At 56.2% G+C, this 15115-nt stretch overlaps 1 protein-coding gene across 1 annotated transcript; it reads left to right on the top strand.

Moving 5' to 3' along the window:
• Window positions 1-6282: 6282 nt before the first annotated feature.
• LOC136303585 (serine/threonine-protein kinase pim-1-like) lies at window positions 6283-8361 on the top strand (the record flags this gene model as incomplete). Its single annotated transcript, XM_066207213.1, has 5 exons — window positions 6283-6900; window positions 7018-7068; window positions 7248-7614; window positions 7832-8008; window positions 8255-8361. Coding segments are annotated over 5 exons (1320 nt in total), but the record flags the coding sequence as incomplete, so codon positions are not given.
• Between the last annotated feature and the right edge of the window lie 6754 nt (window positions 8362-15115).

The following is a 15115-nucleotide window of genomic DNA, read 5'->3' as shown; positions in this document are numbered from 1 at the left end:
GCTTTAGGGCGGTCTGGGGATCCCTAAAGGGGGCTGGGCGGGTCTCGGGGCTCTATCGGGGTCTGGGGCTCTGTAGAGGGTCCAGCGGGGTCCGTAAAGGGGGTCCGGGCGTCCCTAAATGGGGTCTGGGTGTCTGTGGGGGATTTGGGGGGTCTCTGTGGCGTTTTGGGGGATTTGGGGGGTCTGTAGGGGATCTCTAGGGGTCAGCGGGAGCCTGTAGCGGGTCCGGAGAGGTCTGGGGGTGTCTGTGGGTCCCTGTGGGGGATTTGGGGGGTCTGGGGGGGTCTGGAGGTCCCCAGGGGGGTCTGAGGGGATATGTAGGGGCTCGATAGAGGGTCCGGGGGCGCCTGGGGGACCCTATAGGGGATCTGGGGTTCTCTGCATGGGATGTAAGGGGGTCTGGGGGAGTCTTGGCATCTCTATAGTGGAGTTCTGGGGTCCATAAAGGAAATTTTTGTGAATTTTTGGCTCTATACAGCTAATTCTTGGAAATTTGGGGTCCAAATTGGGCAATTTGGGGTGTTCTATTGAATTATTAAAAAAATAGGAATATCGCCCTAATGCCGATATCCAACAATGACGGACAAAAGACTCTCCAGCGGTTTAGAGTTAGAAAGTGTATGTTTAATTACGACGCCAGACAGCGTGCGGGATAGCTCCCGAACACACGCGCGCTCACAGAAGATCACAGGGTCTTTTTATGTACAGAAGGATTGAATACCCAAAACACAAATGTATATTCATGACTTCAGTACCTCCCATTCCCCGCTTCCTATGGTAATTAGCCAAAAGCTATTAAGCATGCGTGGTTTGTTCTTTGAAATGGGTCGGTGGTCTTTTTTATGGGGCAGGGTCTCAAAATGATGAAGTAAGTGAGTCTTCTTAGCTTTGACTTTTTAACCTTTTAGTGTTGCGTGACGACTGAATCCCGTTTTCCCAGGAGTATTTCATTTATGAATTTACTGTGCTTCTTGAAGCCTATTGATTAGTCAGAATACACAAACATAAGTTGACAGGCCCCATGATTTATCAGTTCCTTAAATCCGGCTTCTGCTTATCAAAAGGGAAGTCTATCTGTCTTACTTCAGCAATATCCAGTATAAAGTCTGTAATTCTTCAAAATTAATGTTTCAATCCCCTTGGTCCCTGCTCCCTCGTGGCCATGGCAAGAGCGGGCTGGGCTGGCCCTGGCAGGGGGCTCTCCTCGGGTCCCTGCTGATCAGGGCTATGGCCCCGTGTTCCTCTGTCTTGCAGCCCTTGAAGACACGGCAGATGACAGCAGCCCTGCCATCAGAAACCTGGCCATTGAAACAGCCTTGGTCCTCCGGGCAGTCCAGAGAGCTCCATACTCCATCCTGCGGAAGCTGCGAGATCAGCTCCGCAGGGCACGGAAGACACGGCCTCGACTGTCGGGCCTGGGCTGGCTGCGCTGCTGGAGCTCTGCGGAGAGCTGATCTGGGACACTCTGTCTGCTGGGGCCAACTGAGCCAGTGGGGATTTTCTTCTTCTACAGGATTCTTCTTTTCTTCTTTTTTTTCTTCAGTATATAAATATAGGATATGTGTTACAATACACGGACTCCCAGGATTTTTCTTTTGCTGCCCTGGGTGCACAGGGGAAGAGGGGGAAAAGGGTGCTTTGTGCTCAGCAAGCTGCCCAGGCGTGCAGCCTTGCAGGGAAAATGGCCAGAAGCCCCTCGGCCCTCGGTGGTCCTGCGGAAGCCTTTGCACTGCCGAGAGAGCGCGTGGGCGGGGGCCGGAGCTGTGGGCATCCCTGCGAGGCCGGAGCCTGGAGATGGCCACAAGCCCTCTGCCAGCCAGGAACCGCCGTCTGTGTCCTCCTGCCCGTGTGCTGCTGGCCGGATTGCTGAGGGCTCCGCGGTGCCTCTTGATCGGGCTCCTCTGGAGCTGCTGTGGGGCTGCGCCTCTGCTGCCGGGCAGGCTGGCCGGGCTGGGGGAGACTCTGAGGGGCTGGGCTGGTGGGAAGCCCTGAGGAATTGGGTGTCAGAGGCCACAAGCAGCCCCTGGGGAGCTGCCATGTTCCTGCCAGCCGGCTGCTCTGGCGCTCCCCCAAAGCACCTGCGGAGTGAGTGCAGGGAAAGGTGTAACCTTGCGCTCAGGGCCCTTCTCGAGCTCACTGAGGATCCCTCCCTCAATGGTGACAAGGGGGCAGTGGCTGGAGCTGAGCTGGGGAATGCAGTCGCTTGGGCTTGGCTGGGCTTCGAGAGCTCAGGCAGCTGCTCCCAGCTCTCCTGCCTCCTGGTTTGGCTGCCCGAGTACCTCGGGACAGGCCTTTGGCCTCTGGGCCCTGTTGGCACCAGGGCGGCGTTTCACGACTTGTGTTCCTCACAGGCTAAAAAAGTGTGGCCCCTGCCTGAACATTTTGTGGAGCTCCTGTGGGACACAGATGAACAGTCAGTCAGGATGACGGCCGTGATGCTCAGCTTTGCAGTTTTGGACAAGGACATGCTGAGACCCAGCCCTGTCGCCCTGCAGCTGGTTGCGGTGCTCCTGCCACTCTCTGACCATGCAAGGCTCTGTGCCCCCAGCCACGGCCACTGTGTGCCCACCAAACACTTGGTGCCCTGTGGGTTTGCAGGCTCACGCCCAGCTGAGCCCCGAGCAGCCGATGCTGAGGTCTTTTTTTCTTCCTTTCATAGAGGATAACGGCCAGGTGCAGCTGCTGTCCACACTGCTCTTCTGAAAATTGGTGACTGTTTGCAGGGCCCCTGGGAGGGAATATTGGGGTTCCTGGCAGCAGGATCCTTGTGTAGCTTCAGGCTGGGGTGGGCAGCACTTCCATCTGCAGCTTCCATGTGCTGCTCCGGCAGCTGCTGCTGCTGGGGACCCTGAGGGAAGAGGCCACGGGAGGGATGGAAATGCTGCACGGACAGCAGCAGCCAGGGCCAGGAATGAGCTTTGCCTTCCTGGCTGCTGAAATGAGGCTCCTTTAGTGCAAGAGGAGGCAAAGGCAAAATCAATTTCAACAATTCAAGGAAAACTGTGGAAAATTGGAAGCCTCTCAAAATGTCACACATTCATCTGGGAGCTCTTCAGCGTTGGTTCTTGTAAAAAGCCTTTCCCGTTTTCCCTTGGCTCTGAGATTCTGGGAGCCACCACTGGGCTTCAGAGTTCAACTGATTTTTATTTTCCAGGTTTTTAAACAGAGCTCTGAATTGGGCATCTCTTGCCACTTTTTCTGCTCAGAACCTTGAGAAAGGTTCTCTGCTCCTGTGAGCCACATCTTGAAGGGTGGTTGGCAACCATGGAATGCTCTGGGAAAGCACTTGATTGACTTCAGGGCCAGGCTGGAGAGCTCAGCCTGAGGAAAGAACTGTTCCAGATGCCTCTGTCCATGTCCAGCTCCTCACAGCTGAGTCCCTGAACACCCTGGGTGGTTTATAGGGATTGATTTTCCCCTCCTGTTCACTTGGAGGTGATTTTGCCATCCTTTAGAGGAACATCTGACCAGCCCCTGCCCCCATCCCATTTCATTCTCTCCACTTTGAAGCTGGACCGCTGGGTTTGACATGTAAATTGGTAGTGTCTCCCCGTTCTTCCCTCCAGCCCTCCATTGTGACTTGTATTAAACACTGCAAACGGCCTCATTTGTCTGGTGGGGAAGATGTGAGGTGGAAAAAGTTAACAGGATTTGTTTTTATGAACCTTGTGCTAGTAAAGAAAAATGAGGTTTGTCATTTTGGTGTGGTGCTGAGTGTTGGGATCTGGGAGTTTATTTCTTGCTATTGTTCTTATTATTTATTAGTGTTACTTTTCACTGGTCAGATTTTTAAATCTTAGACACGATTAACCAAGGCTGGATGTAACTCATTAGGAAAATTCCCTTGCATTTTCCACTGGGATTAAACGGTTCAGTCGACTCCAAGTTGCCAGTGGATTCTAAAGATGGGAAATCCTGTTAGTGGTGGGTTTGGTGTGGTTTGGAGCTGGGGAAGGCTCTCATCCCCTCCCGGAGATGCCCCAAGCCCGCTCTGCTGCCACGTCTGCACTCGCGGCCCCTCACGGCTGCCCTGCCCTGGGGACACGGTGGGACCCCGCTGCTGCCGGGGCTGAGGCTCCTCACGGCCCCTCAAACCCCTCCTGGCTACACAGAACCTCTCCTGGCCCCCGACAGCCCTTCATGGCCCTTCATTGCCCCTCCCGGCCCCTCAGGGCCCCTCCCGGCCCCAGGCGTGGAGCTCCTCCCGAAGGAGAAGGGGCCGGGCCCTGCTGGTTCTCCTTTTATTTCGGTCGTTTCGCAGCCGTGAGGAAAGAAAGGCTGAAATGGAGCCTTTGCCCAGCGGTTCCCTCCGGGTCAATTGCGGCCGAAGCTCCGTGCCGGCGCTGGCCCCAGCACCAGCATCCCCGCAGCCCCGCCGGCCTTTGCTGTCCCCCCGTGTCCATTCCCTGTCCCCGAGGCCCGCCCGGCTCTGGCAGCAGCAGGAGCCGCAGCGCAGCGGGCGCCGGCCCGGCCCGGCCGGGGCTCCCGGGCAGGAGCAGCAGCAGCGCCGGCCCCTTCCCACCTGCTCCTGCCTCGCCTTCCAAGGCCTTTGTCCGGCTCCACTGCGGACCGGAGCAACGCTCACCCGCCAACAGCCCAGACTGCTCAGGGCCCGCCTGTGCTGCCCCGACCCAGCCTCCAGAGAAAGGAAGGGTCGGCTTCCAGCGCTGTTTTCAGCACTGTTTCACTCAGCCCGAGGTGACGGCAGGAGGCTGCTGCTGCCTTTGCCTTGGCAATTGGAGATCGCGGCTGCTGCTGCACCCCTCTGGCTGCCGACTGGATTTTATCAGGACAACTGCAATTGCCTTTTTCCATCCTTGCTACCCGCTGTGCTTTTGTGACAGTGAACTCAGTCTTTCTGGTGCAGGCACCGTGCAAAGAAGAGATTGAAATGCTCCCAAGTCCCCGGGCACTAAGTCGAGGGGAATGAAAGCCACACAGGCCACATTTGCAGCGCTCCAACACAGCCCTGCTGCTGGTGCTGCTGAAATAGAATCAACTTAGAGAGGCCATCACAAAAATTGCCGCTGGGGTGTCAAACAAAATGCAAAAATGCACCCGGAGAAAGAAAAACCAGAACTTCTTGACTCACTTCATTGCTTCCTCCGAGCAGCAGAAAAGGGAGATGCCCAGAGGTATTTCCAGCTGCTGCTGATCCCAGCTGGAGCTCTCTGCAGAGTCCCAGCAGGAACCTGAGCCCAGCCCGGGGAGCTCACACAGTGTCAGGGAGATTCTGTCTCTGGATTCAGTCAGGGTTGCATTCCCCAACAAGTGCTGGTGCCACCTCCTGTTTTCTTGGATTAAAACAGTAACAAGGAAAACCTTACCAATGGCACAACTCCCCAGTCCACAAGGAAAAAAGAAAGGACAAATCGTAAAGTTTTCCAAACATTTGTCCTGCTTTGCTGCAAAAGTCGTGCTGCACTCAGTATGGAAATCCAGGAGAAGCTGCAGTTGGTGGCACATCTTGTGCCAGCAGCTCGACCTCATTCTCCACCAAAGGTTCTTGAAAAGAGCAGCTGGGACTGTGGTGAAGGTTGCTGGAAAACTGCAACAGCTTTCCAGAAGTGAAATGAAAATGCAAGAAATAAACCAAGAGGTTTTCCTCTATTTATTTCTATGCTTCCCTTTTCCGTGTTGCACTACTTCTCCGTGCCATTAATCCCAAATGGATCTCACCTCTCAGATCAATGACTTAGTGAGTTTTAGACCCTCGAAAATACCATGGGCCGTACACAGAGTTTGCCTTCCCCTGTTTTTGCTGCAAAGTAACGCTGGAGACATAAGCGTCGTGCTTGGGTCGGGCACGAATCCTACAACCAGGGAATGTGTCCTGACAGTGTCTGAGCCTCAGCAGGGACAATGCACAGCAGCGACCGAGGGAATTCCTCCGCCACGGCGCAGGAGTCAGGCCTCTGGATCTGGGCTCAGTACGGCCAAGTTGCCGTGTTTGGAGCGGCTCGGGGGCTGCCCCCGGGGAGCGCGGGGCTGGAGCGTGGAACGGACACGCGGACAAACGGCCCCAGGGCTCCAGTTGCAGCGGCGGCAGCGGCAGCAGCAGCGGCAGCAGCAGTGGCAGCAGCGAGTCTACGGCGTCTACGACCCCTCCCCGTCCCTCTCTTGTTCCTCCTCTCCCTCTCCCGCTGTCCCGCACTCTGTCTCGCTGTCCCGCAGCCTCTCCCGGTGTCCCTTTCCCGACCCCCCCGGCCCCTCTCGGCGTCCCCGTCCCGGCCTCTCCCTCTCCCCCCGCAGGGCTGGGCCACGCCCCGGGCCCGCCCCCGGCCCCGGGCGTCCCGCCGCGGTCTGGGCTCCGCCCGGCTCTGGCGGTGCTGGCTGTGGCGGTGCTGGGCGGGCATCAGTGCCTGGGGCCAGGGCGGCATCGCTGCGCTTTGGCTGCGCCTGTCCCGAGCCCGGCCCCGGCCCCGGCCCCGGCCCCGGCCCCGGCCCCGGCCCCGGCCCCGGCCCCGGCCCCGGCCCCGGCCCCGGCCCCGGCCCCGGCCCCGGCCCCGGCCCCGGCCCCGGCCCCGGCCCCGATCCCGAACCCGGCCCCGGCCCCGATCCCGGCCCCGGCCCCGGCTCCTCCCGGGCCCCGCGGACACACGCGGCGCGGCCGCTCCCGCCGCCTCCGCCGCGGCTTGCCCGGCCCGAGCTCCGCCGCTCGGCAGCGCAGCCGCCGGCCTCGAGCCGCCGGGGCCCGGGGCGGGTGGGGATGCCCGGCCCGGGGCGCTCGGGGGGCGCTCGGGGGCCGTGTCTGGCCCCGGGCCGAGCGCTGAGGGCCGCGTGTCGCCCGCAGGGGAGGCGCGGGAGGCCCTGCAGGACCGGTACCGGCTGGGTTCGCTCCTGGGGCGCGGAGGCTTCGGCAGCGTCTACTCGGGGACGCGGCTCTCGGACGGCGCCCCGGTGAGCGGCGGGGCTGGCGGCGGGCGGAGGAGGAGGAGGGTGGAGGAGGAGGAGGAGAAGATCGGGGCGCGGCGGGGCAGGCGGCGAGCTGAGCCCGCTGCTGGCCTTTGCTCGCAGGTGGCCATCAAATGCGTGCCCCGGGCCCGCGTCCAGCACTGGGGCGAGCTGGTGAGTGAGCGGGGCCGGCGGGAGAAGCTGGGGCCCGGCAGGGGAAGAGCCGGCGGGAGCCCTGCAGGGAGAGCGGGCGTGGGCTGAACGGGGGGCCCAGAGCATCCGGGGCTGGGTGAGGGGTTCCCGAGCCCTGGCACAGCCTCAGCCCCACTGACGGCATCGTGGTCCTTCGGCAGCCCAACGGCGCCCGTGCGCCCCTGGAAATCGTGCTGCTGGACAGGCTGTCCTCTGGATGTGGTGGCATCATTCAGCTGCTGGAGTGGGTTGAGCTCCCCAACAGCTTCCTGTTGGTGCTGGAGCGTCCGGAGCGGTGCCAGGACCTCTCGGGTTTCCTGGCGGAGCGGAGGTTCCTGCCGGAGGAGGAGGCGCGGGGGCTGTTCCGCCAGGTGCTGGAGGCCGTGCGGCACTGCACCAGCTGCGGGGTCCTGCACCGCGACATCAAGCCCGAGAACATCCTGCTCGACCTGGCCACCGGGCAGCTCAAACTGATCGACTTTGGCTGCGGCGCCTTCCTCCAAGACACAGCCTACAGGCAATTTGCAGGTGAGCCCTCTCAGGGGATGTTCCTGGGCATCTCACGGCCCAGCCTGGCTGTAGCACCGCGGCTTCCCCCTCTCGCTGCTAGGAGCAGCGTTATTTCTTGAGCCAAGTTGCTTTTGGGTGGGGGCGGGAGGGGGCCAGCCCCCACACGCCCAGGGATGCCGGGGCGAGGCTTTAGGAGTTGCAGCATCCCCTGATGAACTCCGTCTGTGTTCCATAGGAACCCTGCCCTACAGCCCACCAGAGTGGATCCACCACCAACGCTACCACGGCGAGGCAGCGACGATCTGGTCCCTGGGCCTCCTGCTGTACCACCTGGTCATGGGGAAGCACCCATTCAGGAGGGGCCAGCAGTTCATCTGGGGGCGCATCTTGTTCCCACGATGGCTCTCTCAAGGTGGGTCCTCATCTCTGGGCACAGGGGAATCCCGGTGCTGGGAGACAGCAGCAGGCTGATGAGCACCCTGCTCTGGCAGCTGCTGAGGAGGTGGCACATGTCCTGCTCTCCTCCAAACAGAGAATCCATGGGGAAGTTTAGGCACAGCTCTGGGCACACCCAGCATGGCCTGGGCACGGGAATGGAGGGGCAAAGCAGACGGGATCCTTCTCCAACTGACTGCTGGTTTCTGGTTTCTCTCTTCAGAGTGCCAAAATGTTATCAGGAGGTGTTTGTCCATGCAACCCTTGGACAGGCCATCCTTAGAAGACCTCTTCAATGATCCTTGGCTGCAGGGTGTTCATCGTCCCTAGAAGATGGGAGAGGTCCATGTGCACAGTTTGATCCAAAGACCTGACAGGTAAGAGCTCCACACATCTCATGGCAATCAGTGCTAAAGAAAACCAGAGTGTTTTTGTCCTGCCTGTAGCTCTGAGCAGGGATGACCAGATGGGAACATCTGTGCTGGGGCGGAGCTGGAGACCTGGTGTAGCAAGCACTGGTGGCCACCATCCACCCTAGTTATGCTTGTCCTGGTTCGTTGGTGGCTGGGGCCCTGGGCAGAGCACTGACAGCCTGGTCTGGACCCCAGGGAAGGAGGAGCCCCTGGAGAAGCTGTATCAGGTGGGGCTGCTGCTGGAGACACCAAGGACAACCCCAAGGATGCCAAGCTCTTCCTCGACCTGGCCACCGGCAGCTGAGGATGATCGACTTGGATTCTGGCACCTTCTTCAGACACGCTCCCTGGGGCCCAATTTGCAGGTGAGTCCACAGCTGGGGGGATGCTCCCAGATGTGGGCATGGCACGGCCTGGCCGGGCACCAAAGGTTCCTCCCTTTGCTGGGGCAGACGCCACAGATTCTTCACTCGGCCGTCAAGCTGCCTTTTGGCTCTGCGCAGCTGCTGAGGGCTGGATGTGCCGTGGCCAGCTGCAGGCTGGGCACGTGTCCTGCCCTCCTGCTCTGCCCCCAAAGGCAGCAGTGATGGGCAGCTTTGGGCCCAGCTCTGAGCATGGCCAGTGTGGCCTGGGCACTGCGGGCGGCCGGGACGAGGGGACAGGAGCCTTCGGCTGACGGGCAGTTTCTGGTTTCTCTCCTTCCAGCCGGGCTCTGCGGGTGCTGAGGCTGCTCTGGGCTCTGCCAGGGCTCTGCTGGGCTCAGCCCCAGGCGCGGCTGGGCCGGCTCTGCCCTCACATTGCTCTGACAGCTTTGCATCAGACGAGCCCATTCTGAGCCCACCGAGTGAGCTTTCTGCTTTTGCAGGTGAGTGAGACTCTCCTGCAGGCCAAGAGATTGCAGTGAGGGATCCACATCCAATTGGCAAGAACCCAAGCACTCCACAGTTCCAGCTGAACGCCTGGATCTCCACAGGATGTTTTGTCTGTCCCGCTCTTCATTCCTTTTTTGGCTGGAATCGTGCAACTGCCTTTTCTTCCTCCTCCAGAAGTGCCACAAGTGAGCAAAACCTGGCGAGTGGACGGCGTTCCTAAGGCAGTGCAGTCTGGAGCGGATGGATGAAGAATTGCCCTTCTGCACTTCCCAAGCAGAACAAAAAGCTGTAAGTGGGACTTTGCGTCTTTAAGAAACCCCTGACAATTTCAAAGGGAATGTGCAGCTCATTCACAGGGTGAGAAGGAAGGTCGTCTTGTAAAGGATTTGGGGTTTGGCAAAGTTTAGATTCCCAGTCCTGCATGGAGCTGGCAGGGCACAAAGCAATTTCCTATTGCTTCAATCACAATTTAAAATAATACTGGAAACAAACCACAAAATCTTTTTTAAAAGGCTGCTGAGGTCAGTAGGATGGATCCATGCCATCAGCACATTTATGGAGTAAATAACGGAGATCTCATTTGAAAAAGTTCAGTTATCTCTTTATCCAAAGCTATAAAGTATTTTTACTACGCTGCACTTGGGTTTTGTTTTTATCTTCCACTTTTTTTTCTGTGTTGTTTTTAATTTTCTTTTTTTTTTTTTTCTTAATAGAAAACTTGTCCTAGGGAAGGAATGTCCTTTGCTGCTGGTTCCCGTGTGGAGCAGCTCCCCAGGCAGAGCCCGGCAGCTCCTGGCCCTGCAGGGCTGAGGCTTTTCCCCGTTGCTGGGCACAGACTGATGGAGCAGCACTGCTGAACACAGGGACACGCAGAGGGAGCAGGAGCAGCTGCCTGTGTCCAGCTGCAGCTCCAAGGGCCAAACTCTGAGCAGACAGGGCTGGAAGAGACTGGCAGGCTCCCTGTTTGCTGTGCTGCCCCACTTGTGCCCGGCCCAGCTCTGCGGGAGGCAGAGGGAGAACAAGGGGCAGCTCCGGCCAGCCCCCAGCACAGGAACACCTCCGGCCCCGGGCCTCGGGGCACTGTCAGCACCCGCTGCTCCGGCCACGGCTTCTGCTGGCCCTGACGGCGACAACCAAACTGTGCCTGATCCCCAGGGAGCAGCAGCAGGGCCTGGATCCGATCCCTCAGTCTGGGGCAGGGCTGGGCAAACGACCCCCACAGCAGCAGCAGCAGCAGCAGCACATGGAGCTGACTTTGAGCACAGCCCCCGCCACTGTTCCCTCCCGTGGGCAGTGGTGTCACAGCAGCCTGAGGCACCCGGGAGCCCTCAGGGCCCGCAGGGACTTGAGATGGCAGCCCTGGGCTCCTGGGGGTTGTGCAAGGAACAGAGGTGAGGACTCCCTCTCCACGTGGAGCTTCCAGATGGAAAAGGCTGCTGTGAGCAGGCAGCTGCAAGGGCAGAGGAAGGAGGGTCTCGACCCCTGGATCTGTGCCACTTCCACAGTCCTGGGCAGCAGCCACCGAGCCCCGGGGGAACAGAGGGCACAGCAAGAGGGGCAAAAGCAGGCAAGGTCAGAGACTGGAGAGAGCCGGACCTGGGAGCAGGAGCAGCTGCTTCATTGCACTCTTGGAGAAAGCTCTCGGCTGTTTCTAAGCGCTGAAAGGCGTGAAGGGCAGAGACGAGGGGACACCAAACAATGCTCCTGTTTGCACACCCTCCCCTCTCAGTGTCCCAGAAGGAATTGGATGAACTGTATTCTTCTCTCTGAGTCGTCTCGTTCAGCGTGAGCAGCTTAGCACCAGGAGCTGAAGAAGCTGAAGCCTTAGGCCACAAGAGCTGACCAAGAGGGAACTTTTTGACCAAAGTAATGCTGCTAACATGGACCTGACTGAATCCAGCAGATAAAATCATGGAAATATAGAATCCTTTCTGTTGGGAAAGACCTGGGAGCTCATCAAGTCCCAGTGTTAAGCCAGCAGTGTCAAGCCCAGCACTAAAGCCTGAAGTGCCAAGGCCTGGACAAGAGGCCTGACTGAGGCCTGAACAAGCGGCCCTGAGCCAAAGGTGACCTCTCGATGAACCTTCCAGCCAAAGGTTATCTTTGTATCTGCTCGTTAACAAAATACGCACCGTCATTAGCGTTGTAATAGATGCATCCTCTCCTCAGTGAAACATGTATTGACCTTTCTGTATTTAGAAGCCAGACAAGGCCATGAAGTCTGACATCTGGCCTTGTTCGGGGCTGTAGGGTCAAAGGCAACTCCCCTGGTTCCTCCTTGGGCCCTGGCCAGGCTTTGGGAGAAACCCAAGAGGAGGATGCAACCAGATGTTCCTGTACTAGGAGTGCTGCTGGCAGTTTGTTTATTCAGCACTATCAAAGCTGGGCCCTCTCCCAGCCAGGCTGGAGCCTCACCTGTGGCTGGAGGCAGCTGCAGGAATTCCCAGTGTCCGGGAGAGGCTCTGCAGTCCTTGGCTGTGACAGCTTCCCCAGCTGCTGTGTGGGTGTGGGTGATGGGAAAGGCTGAGGGTAACTGGTGATGGATCTTTCTCAATCACTGCGGGCAATCCGTGGTAGTGACGGCTGGCTGCATTGCTGAGCTGCTCCTTCTGTGCTCCTTTGCTGCTTTGAACTGTAGTAAATTTCACTGATTCCTTCAGGTGGTGTCTGTGTCCTTGGTGCTGAGCCTGCCCACTGCGAAAACAAAATTGGCATAGCTTGGCCGGATCAGCACAAAATGACACTTTTTAAATCTAAAGGTGAGGAATCAGTCCTATCCGAAATTCCCGGATGGGAAGCCCTTCCCTAGAGTTCTCTGGCTCTGGAGTGGGCTGAGGTGGGAACAGATTTTTGACAGGGGCCACTGTATTAGAGGGTGTAAAGTACCCCACACTGGCTCTGAAATGGCTCACTACTCAGCCTGAGTGGGTACCACAGTGGTCTCTTGAAAAGGAGAGACTTAGATGCCCTAAAAACCCTGGTACAGGAACAACTGGCTCAAGGACACATAGAGCCATCTATGAGCCCTTGGAACACCCCAGTATTTGTTATAAAAAAGAAATCTGCTAAGTGGAGGTTACTCCATGACCTGAGAAAAACCAATTCCATGATGGAGAGAATGGGCACATTGCAGCCTGGTGTGCCATCGATGTCCCACCGTGCTGCCTGCCTCCTGGGACATCCTGATTGTGGACTTAAAGGGCTGTTTTTTCACTCTTCCATTACCCCCAGATGATACCCCAAAGTTTGCCTTGACCGTGCCTTCTATTAATAACGCTGCACCAGTGCAACATTACCAATGGAAAGAACTTTCCCAAGGCGTGGGAAACAGCCCCACAATGTGTCAGTGGGGTGTTGCTCAGGTACTCTGATCAGTGAGAGAACAGTTTCCAGGGGCATACTGTTACCATGGCCTGGATGACATTTTGATTGCACCCCAAACCAGAAAAGAACTCTCACTGATTCAGCCAAGCCTGTTGCAAGCGTTCAAACCACTTGGGCTGCAAGTAGCACCAGAGAAAGTGCAGCAGCAACCACCCTGGAAATATTTGGGACTCAAAATAATGAACCAGACCATACAGCCACAAACAATTCCGTTTCCAACCAAAATTCTAACTCTAAACGATGCACAAAAACTCTTGGGTACCATCAACTGGGTCAGATCTTACCTAGGACTGACTGACTCTCAACTAGCACCTTTATTTGACCTCCTAAAGGGTGACTCTGAATTAACTTCCCCCAGAAAATTAATCCTAGAGGCAAAAGCTGCTGTTGAAACAGCAGAGCAAGCTATCACCAACAGACAAGTCCACCGGATATGCCCAGAGGTGTGGATCACTGTGTTTATTCTCATTGTTAGTTTTCATCCTACTGGTGTTATTGGGCAGTGGAATCCACGCTGGCCTGATCCTTTGCACATTCCAGAATGAATGCTTCCACCTCATCAAGCAAAAAAGACGGCACCCACTGTCTTTGAACTAACTGCACAGTTAATTATCAAATGTTGTCGCAGGTGTTTACAGTTGAATGCTACGGATGCTTCAAAAGTTGTCTTGTCTCTGTGACACAAGAGCAATTCTAATGGTGTTTTGCTAACAGTACAGCCTTGCAAAGTGCTTTGCAAGGACACTGGAACGCTTTGGGCACCTGCCCGACGTGTCTGTCCTACCTTACATCCTGTCCAAGACCACCAGCAGCATTCTCCTGGTGGCCCCTCCACAGACGGTGTGGAGCCGTGTGTGGAACAGTGCTGGAAACAGCTTGTTCACCGACCTCGTGGAGAGCTGGGACTCTTAGAGTGACGGTGCATTTAAGGATTCTGTTTGTTTACAAACTGGTTTTCTGTTTACAGAGTGGTTTTTTCTGTTTACAAATTGTTTTTCTGTTAATTGTTAATCTTGTTAATTCTGTTAATTGGTTTTTCTCAGGGTTTTAAAAGTTGAACGTTTTCTTGTTTTAGTGTTAAGTTGTAGTTTGGAACCATAAGCAGTTAACCTGTAACATGCCAGCCCGGAAGATTGTGATCTCGCCTGACAGCTCCTGGGAGTGAGTGCTGCAGCTCCAGTGGTACATGGGACACATCACTGGCTGAGCAGAATTAAGTTTGTCAAAACCTCCTTCAAATTAAACCCATGCTGTCTTGTGTTACCCTGTCTGCAAAAGGGCCCTTGCAAATGGGATAACGGAAAACAATCTGCATTTTAATAAAAGCAAAGGCAGGAGATGTAGCAGGGTCCAGCTGGTTCACAGCTGGGCACAATGAGTCTGATCATAACAGACCCAACTGGGCTGACCTGGCTTGTTCTAGAAGTCCCCGGGGGAACAAAGAGCTCAGCCAAGCCCAGCCAAGCCCTGGCTGCAGACACACCCCTGGCCAGAGATGTGGGCAGTGCAGAGATTCCCAACCAGTTGGCTTTCCAAGCCTGGGAAATTCAAACTCACCATAAAAGGGAGCTTGGAACAATAAATTGTGGCTGTTGGTCAGAACTCAACAAGATACTGTGTGGTGTGTCTGTCTCCAACCCACCAGCCTCGTGTTACACTATGTCTAAATCTATGTTTCTATCTATATCTCTATCTTTATATGTGAAACAATAATAATAATGTGCAGTAATGCTGACAATACTGATTTGCCACCTTTGGCTGCTCAGGGATGTGACACTAAATACCCTACAGAAAAGCATTGGCCACGACTCAAATGTCAGTGCTAAACTTTGTGAGACTGCTTGCAAGGAATAAAGGAGGAAGGGATGAAATTGGCGATTTTTATGCGGTTTGCTGATACTGTGGTGTGGAATGCTTTGTCTGTTACTGTGAAAATACAGTGATTTGGACTGCTGGTGTTTTCATGTACCAGACTATTCACAAGCTGCAGGATCATCAAACAGACAAAGGGGCAGTTGAAGGAGCAGGTGAAAAAATGAGGAGATGGGAACCTGTCCTGATGGAGAACCCATCCCACAGATGTTCTCCATACCCTTAACAATGGACCCAGTGGGGAAATGGAAACCCTTGGATGTGCACAGCTGCGCCCAATTTGCGAATACAACCGTGCACAGTGAGACTTTGACTTCTGGGGAAATTGTTCTGGGTGTGATGGCCCCTGACAGGGCCACCCCAGAGGCTGCAGGGCTGGACCTTCATGCATTAGAATTAATTAGGACAAATCAGAAGCAAATGAGAGTTATCAATACAGGAATAGGAACTCAGATTTCTCCAGGACACTGGAGGTTTGAGAACTGCTCACTGGAGCTTGGCCTTGAAAAGTGTTGATGTCATGGGAGAAGGAATTGATGCAGA

This window comes from Chamaea fasciata, unplaced genomic scaffold, assembly GCF_029207755.1.
Source record: "Chamaea fasciata isolate MVZ Bird 193981 ecotype frontalis unplaced genomic scaffold, bChaFas1.0.hap1 SCAF_38, whole genome shotgun sequence".
NCBI classification, from domain to species: domain Eukaryota; kingdom Metazoa; phylum Chordata; class Aves; order Passeriformes; family Sylviidae; genus Chamaea; species Chamaea fasciata.
The sequence above is the reverse complement of the archived record's forward strand: the minus strand, read 5'-3'. Positions and strand labels throughout refer to the sequence as shown.